Source organism: Plasmodium inui, assembly GCF_000524495.1.
Source record: "Plasmodium inui San Antonio 1 unplaced genomic scaffold supercont1.19, whole genome shotgun sequence".
NCBI classification, from domain to species: Eukaryota; Apicomplexa; class Aconoidasida; order Haemosporida; family Plasmodiidae; genus Plasmodium; species Plasmodium inui.
In genome coordinates, this window is record NW_008481853.1 from 454,250 (window position 1) to 461,647 (window position 7,398).

The 7,398-nt window shown below is 42.8% G+C and overlaps 3 protein-coding genes across 3 annotated transcripts; 2 read left to right on the forward strand and 1 right to left on the reverse strand.

The window, feature by feature from the left end:
- Positions 1-1,205: 1,205 nt before the first annotated feature.
- Positions 1,206-1,586, forward strand: C922_04095 (hypothetical protein; the record flags this gene model as incomplete). The annotated part of the gene is made up of 1 exon (XM_008819680.1): positions 1,206-1,586. One exon carries the CDS (start codon positions 1,206-1,208, stop codon positions 1,584-1,586), a length of 381 nt encoding a protein of 126 aa, XP_008817902.1.
- Positions 1,587-3,406: 1,820 nt separating this feature from the next.
- C922_04096 (hypothetical protein) lies at positions 3,407-4,441 on the forward strand (the record flags this gene model as incomplete). Its single annotated transcript, XM_008819681.1, has 1 exon — positions 3,407-4,441. One exon carries the CDS (start codon positions 3,407-3,409, stop codon positions 4,439-4,441), a length of 1,035 nt encoding a protein of 344 aa, XP_008817903.1.
- Positions 4,442-5,228: 787 nt separating this feature from the next.
- C922_04097 (hypothetical protein) lies at positions 5,229-6,930 on the reverse strand (the record flags this gene model as incomplete). Its single annotated transcript, XM_008819682.1, has 4 exons — positions 5,229-6,013; positions 6,165-6,317; positions 6,449-6,544; positions 6,786-6,930. 4 exons carry the CDS (start codon positions 6,928-6,930, stop codon positions 5,229-5,231), a joined length of 1,179 nt encoding a protein of 392 aa, XP_008817904.1.
- Between the last annotated feature and the right edge of the window lie 468 nt (positions 6,931-7,398).

Consider the following 7,398-nt stretch of genomic DNA (forward strand, 5'->3'; position numbering starts at 1 on the left):
TTTTTCCGCCACTTTTTTCCGCCATTTTTTATGCGCCATTTTTTTCCGCCATTTTTTATGCGCCATTTTTTTCCGCCATTTTTTTCCGCCATTTTTTATGCGCCATTTTTTTCCGCCATTTTTTTTATGCGCCATTTTTTATGCGCCCCTTCTATTCGCCCTTTTTATGTTGGCGCCTAAGGTGGAAGAGGTACATATGCGTCATGTATATTATACGTACAATGTTTAGCGTATATGTTTAGCCCTTTGCATTTTTTGCGTTTATTTGCTCTAGGATTATGCATATAAATAATTGTCTTATACTTGTGTCACATCTGCGTTATATTTATACGAAATTTTCGCAAATTTACCCTCATTCTACATTGATTTTGTACTCATTTTGTGCTCACTTTACGCTCATTTTATGTGCAATGCTGCCCCAAACCGTAGGCGCGTAATACAGGTGGCAAGTGAATTCTTCAAAAGTGAGAAGTCGTATATTAGGCAGAAAATCTTGTCCAACGAGAGGGGAATTCTTGCGCATGTTTATTTTCTTAAATATTTTCTGTCCATTTGGCACATTTCTATGTTTATTTTTTTCTGGCTCCACGGGAAGCAACCAATCATGCTTCTGCTTTTGTAGCGTTTTACGGCCATATGGACATGAACGCGCCGGTATGCTTTTCTTACGTACGTACGTGCCTAGCTACGTACGTATATAAATGTTCACCCTCTGTTCGCGCCAGTTGCGCAGGTTTGCTCGGCCCTTTCTCTCCATGTTTTTGTGCTTTGTTGAAAGCCTTGCCCTTTTTGTAAGCTTCTCCTTTTAAGGATGCACGCCTTTGCATTTCCCGTTGTTTCGACCCATCACACACCGTGACTCTTTTGCTTTTCTTTCTTCTGCAAAGCACGGCAGAGAATTTAGTCGCCCCAAAGGATCCCCAGTCATTTGCTCAAGTGCGACAGCAGCTGCGATTGTGGCTGGGTTTGCCCATTTTTATACATATGTATATATATGTACGTATATATATTTTTTTTTATTTCTTTTTACCCCATGAGCTTCTCTTCCCCCCTTCCCGCGCCATATTTACGTTGCACGTAAAACGGATGAGAAACATGCTTTTGCTTCCGCTCCCCACCCTCCCACTCGCGCGTCATTCCCCGACTGCAACAGATCAGACGCGCGTTTCTCTTGATAGTATACTTCGCCCCAAAAGCTGAAAAAAATGAACCTGGCTAAATTTTCCTTTGCCCATAGAAACCTTTTCTTCATTTCGAAATACACCATCAGTTCGTTAAATTATTTCTTCACTCGTGAAAAAAAAAATTTACTGCCAAAATATGGGGTTACAAATTTTTTATACCATAATGAGGTAGCGTTAACAAGGGGAAATAACGTCTATGACGGCGTTTTAAAAAATTCAGTCCTTTTGAATGAATCCATTTTTATGTCCAATTTGGAAAAAAAAAGCCAAGAGAAATCAGCCTTTGAAAGGCCTCAACAGGTTGACCCTTACGCGTGCGAATGTTCCGCATGGATGGTTTACTATGCCGTATATTTGCCTTCCGACCATTATCATGACATGGACCACCACGGCACAATGTAATCACTCAGTTCAGCTTAATAAAAAAAATCCTCACACCTTTTCTTTTTTTAACCGCACAGGAAATCTTACATTTTAAAAACAAAAAAACGAGATTATCCTTGAGGAGAAAAAGAAAAAGAATGGGCGAGCGTGTCAGCTTAAGATATCGATGATGCTGCGTGGCAGTGTTAGTAGCAACTGCACAAGCTTAATTATGTCTGGATAGCCCTTGTTCGAAGTTAGCACAGTGGCCTAGTCGGCTGCGCATATATGTGCTACGCGCCTTGCGTTCGTTTCGTCCACGCGCAGGAGTGTATATGTCCACTTGAATAAAAACACGGATACACACACACATCTACTCTTCGCACATTTTGAACTTCCCTTTTTTTTGGGGCTCTGCTCAGAATTCGTCCCGTCCCCGTCTAAATGGGCAAGGCAGAACGGATACCAATGCGATAACATGCATATATAGACCTTTTCCTGTGTGCCCTTTTTTTTTTTTTTTCGTCATTCTTCACTTGGTTCTGCACAGAACAGCCAACATACGGAAAATGCTTACACGACAATTCCAGTGATACAACAAATTTGCCCATTTTGTCCGCCGCTGCGCCGGTAAATTTTTCGCCTTAAAAGGGAGAAGTCAAATTGTGAAAAAAAAAGAAAAAGCATACAATGGCATTCGTGTCAGCATATAAATGTGGTTTATTGGGGACAATTTTTAGCCAAATGAAAAGCTGACTGGATAAGGAAACACAAAATAGTTCCGCCTCATGACGAAAGGAATGTCTTTTTTTTTTTTCTGTGTATCAAAAGTTATTTTTATTTTTTTTTTAATTTTGTTGCTTCACAATTATATCTCTTTTTGGTCGACGCGGCATAGTTCAAGCTATGTTGCTGAGTCGAGCAAATTCACTTGGTGATATTGCTCAGAGGAAAAAGAAGTCCATCGTCGTCAGCAAAAGGAAAAGGCCTTGCGTGTGTATTTGTGTGTTGAGGGGAGTAAAACAATTGAGTTCCCAATTTGCTGTAATTATCAATAAAATATTTTACCCTCAGAATGGCGCTTTGTGGCACAGGGGGAAAAAGAAAAAAAAATCACCGATCACAAAAATTAGTTTCCAAAACACAAATCCCTTTAAGGCAGCGCGGCAATGAAAGTGAGTTATTTTTGGAGTTGGGCTTCACCGCCCTGTGCAGCTGTATCTTGTTTCACACAGCGCACTTGAGCCCCTTCGCTCAGCTCGCCTCAGTGTAATTACCTACCTTGCGGAGCCACCTCGCCTTGGCACATAAAGAAAATGTTCAAACATAGGTGGAATAATAAGTAAAAAAAACATTGCTGCACCCCCCTCATGCGATGGAATATTTTATTTAAAATTTGCGCTGTTTTTGTGGTTCCCCTTCTGTGTATCACTTTGCATGCCATTTTGTTCACGAACGACCCCGGCACACATGCTCGCAGGAGGGATACTACCCACTCAAATATTTGGCAACTTGGGGGGGAGCGTATTCTTAAGGACCAGCTAGGAAGCAGAAAAGAGAACCTCTTTGTTGGCCCACTTTTTTCGTTCTCAGTTGAAGAAGGCACTACCATATCTTTTTAACAGCTGCGTTAGAATTTCCGCGACCCTTGTGTTACGTTTAGCGTTTCTAACTATTAACAGAGCTAACCAAGAGCATAAACCATTGGGATGCCGGTGCGAAGAGAAGTGAGGCAGGTTCAGTGTCCCCCCTTTCGCAGCCAATTAGAAGAAGAGTAGCACAGTGGCCTATTACACGCAACTACTTCGTCGGACATCACGAACTATGTGGTGAAAATATTCATGTGAAGAGGAAAGAAGATGGCGAAATTGAAAAAGAACAGCATGATGTTTTGGAAGAGGGACAGCAGCGAAGGGTCGTATCTTTACAACATGTTAAATGGACTGATTTGTGTCAGTGGGATCTATTTTTTCTTTTTAATTTTTGGATACTATCAAGAAAAATTACCAAACCTGGGAAAGGGGAAGGACAAATTTTACTACAATATATTTTTAATATGCATTTTGTGTTTCTCCAACAGTGTGTGCAGTTTAACGGCGGTGTTTATTAAAAGTAAAATGAACAATGAGAATTTTTTACAGGACTTAAAGAAAAACGTGGACAAGTATTTTATCAAACAAATAATGCTAATATCTGTGACGTATTCAATAGCAATGATAGCAACAAATTATTCCCTAAGTCATGTTAATTTTCCAACACAGGTCCTCGTAAAGTCAGGCAAAATGATACCTATAGTTGTTGGTGGGTACTGCTTTTTTGGGAAAAAATATCCCTACTATGACTACATTTCTGTATTTTTAATCACCTCATCGCTAGTAGTATTCAACTTGTTAAGAACAAAATCATCCAAGGAAGTTCACCAGACAACTTTTGGACTGCTCCTTTTATGCTTATCCCTAATCTGCGATGGGTTGACTGGACCAAGACAAGACAAGCTCTTGAGCAAATACAACGTGAACTCGATTAACTTAATGTTTTACGTAAATATCTTTGCCTTTTTCTTTAATCTCTTGGCTTCACTAATTATTGAAGGTTCCAAGCCCTATAACTTTCTGTCCAAGTATACCACTTCATACTACTACATTTTAGCTTTCTCAATTAGTGGGACCCTGGGACAGTTTTTCGTTTTCTACTCGCTCAAGGTGTATGGCAGTTTGTATACCAGTCTGTTCACCACTCTAAGGAAGGCGTTAAGTACAGTCGTTTCGGTGTACCTCTTTGGCCACGTATTGAAGCCTTTGCAGTGGGTCTGCATTGCCGTCATTTTCTCGACGCTCATTATACAGAACTACCTGAAGCAGCAGGCGAAGAAGGTTCACATGAAGACCAAGTGATGCGGGGGTGCCTCGTCGTTCAACTTATCGGCCCTGTCGATGCTGTTGATCCTGTTGATGCTCCTGGGGTGGGGTTCCCTCCGTGCTTCTCGCGCGGCGTATCCCCATTCACGCACTGTTTTTATTGCCCTTATCATTCGCCATTTTCTGCACCCCTTTATTCACCCTTCTATGCATCTTTTTTCCCCCCCTTTTTATGCACTTTCCTTTTTCACCCGCTGCTACCCCCGTTTCCCTCTGCTGGCCGGAGAACGCGAACTCCTCTACAAATGGCAAACGTATGCATTTGTTATGTCCATTTTTAAATTGTAAATAAGTGCAAAATGTTTGAAAAGGCTAAACATACAAAAAAGGGGAGGGCCAACTAGCGCGCATGCAGATGTGTACATGGGCACATATATCTACGTGTACACACACATGTACACAGACATGCACGGGGCGGCGTGGGCGACAATCGTTCCGCATCCGAACTGTGTGTCGCATGCATGTGGAAAGGCAGAAACCTAGTTAGGGTGCCACGGGCTCGTTAAGCATAGGGCGAGTGCTGCGTCTGGACCTACGTGTACTTCTTCCACGTCTATGACGCATTCTACTTCTTCTAAGTCTTCTACTTCTTATTGTGCGGGGGACGCGAAGGGGCTTGAGCAGGCGAAACTCATTTACGCACATACATACGGACCTACATACATAAGGAGATACATACACACATACATACATAATACATACGTACGGGTTGATGTACAGGAAGCCTCATTTTGGAACAGCCGCAAGCTGGGGGGAAAGCAATCTAATTGAAGCCCTTCTCCAGCAGACGCGTGACGGCGGAATTTACGTCCCCCCCAGTCTCTTGTAAAGCCTGGATATTCGCATCATTGTCAATGAAGCCCATCTCTTGGAGACTCAACAACTGGGCGGCGTATCGCTCCTGAGGTGGCCTGTTATCAGCAACATTGGGTGTGTTGAAATCCATATTTTGTCCGACACCAGGAAAATTAAAATTGCCCAAGTTACGATTGGCCCGCATAACTTGTTGGAACGTCTGCAGCAGTTCGGGAGACTGGAAAAGAGAACTCATGTTGTTCAGATTGTTATTGCTGTTACTGTTGTCACCTGGGGTTCCTGTACCAGCACCTGCATTGGCATTTGCAAAATTGTTCAAGTTATTCAACATATCTTCCATTCTTAATCCCTGATGATTATTTCCTGCATTATTCGCACCAGTGTTGTTCCCTCCACTGTTCATATTCAAAGCATTCTCAAACTGTAAGCCTGCCTGTAAAAATTCCGGCCTCATTAATTCCCTTAATAGGTTTGGATTTTCCAAAACGGGCTGCATTATAGGGCTCTGTGAAAATGTGTTCCTCAGCAGTGGGTTATTTGACACTATGTTGGCTAGCATCTCCGGGTTGTTACTAATTTCATTCATTAGGGATCTCGCGAGTGGGTTGTTTAACAAAGAGCTGATGCTGTCTCGATTTATTTCCCCATTTCCTCCAGGGTTTAGAAAATTGGCGAACGCGCCCAGGTTGAAGTTGTCTCCCCCTCCTAGTCCTGCGTTCAGGTTCATGTCTCCTGTGTGTGTGTAGAGGTGGGGAGGGAGAGGAGCAATAAGAAACGGGTACAAAAAACAGAGCGTAGAACTATACAAACAGATGGATACGTAACCGGCCATAAAGGCGCTTCTACCCAGGGTCAACGTGACACCCCGTGCACGAAGAGGTACCTCCCGCTCCACTCTGAAGAAACATCTGAACCAGTGGATTGTCGCTAAAGTCATTCATGTTCTCGCTTGGATTTCCGCCAGCGTTGGGGGCTGGGGTAGCGCTCGGGTTGCTTCCCGCTCCTTCGTTCTTGTTCGTCTCCTTCTCAGCTTCAGCTGTGGGGATTGAGAATAGCAAATTGATTCATCAGTGCATAATTACAATTGGGCGCTTAGGGGTAATCACGTGGGTTACACAAGACAGCACATTTATTGGGGTCTTTTTTTTTCTTCTTTTTTCCACTTACGCTCCTTCACAGGGGCCGCGCTGCGAACCAAATGCATGGTGATCCCGTCGCTTACGCCATACGTTGTTAAGGGTTCTTTATCCTTCAATATTTTTCCTGAAATGGGGAAATAGGGGGAACAATAACGCATTAGTGGGTATTCCCTCTGGAGGTACTAATCTTCCGGGCCACAGGGGCACGCACCGGGAAGATGAGCTATGTGACGAAGCAGCCAAGGAACAGACATGGGGGAGGACAATATACATTCATTAAAACGGATGGAACTGTCCTCTAAAGGTGGTTTTCTACACCATTTTCCTCTTTTTTTATCGTTCCTATTCCTTTCTCTGTTTTGTACCTTTAAAAATAATCCTCTGGCACTCAACGGGGATATCCACATGCTCAGCACATTTTTGCTTTAATTCCAATACGGTCATTTCTGGTTCCACCGAAACGGTAAATTCTTTGCCCCCCGTAACTTTGAATGACACGCAGATGGTCATTTTGGTTCTTTCTCTACAAAGCAGAAGTGTTGTGGATTTTCTTCTGGGTGAATGCCTCGTCACTGGAATTGGCTATCTTTTGTCTGTTCACTTGTATGCAAGAGAAATGCACAAATATGTATGCGCCTGTTTCTGTGCAGGAACTTTGCTATTACTGTGAGGGGAGTCGTTGCTTACGGCAAAAGGGATGTGCTAGCTAAACCGTATGGCTTTACAATCCCGTTTGCAAAAAGGGCTCGTGCTACTCGTTTAAAAGGGTTGAACAGGTAAAATCCGCTCAGCAGAAAATTTTTCATAAGTGTCATGGGAAAAAAATTGTCGCACGCAGTTCGTGGCACTTAGTGAGACTCAATTTGGGTACTCGTTTGGGGTACGCAGCTTCTGGCACTAAATTTGCAGTTCGTAATAGTATATTTTTTTTTCCTTTTCCTGTAGTGCTCACATGTAGGCGCATACTTGTTATTCATT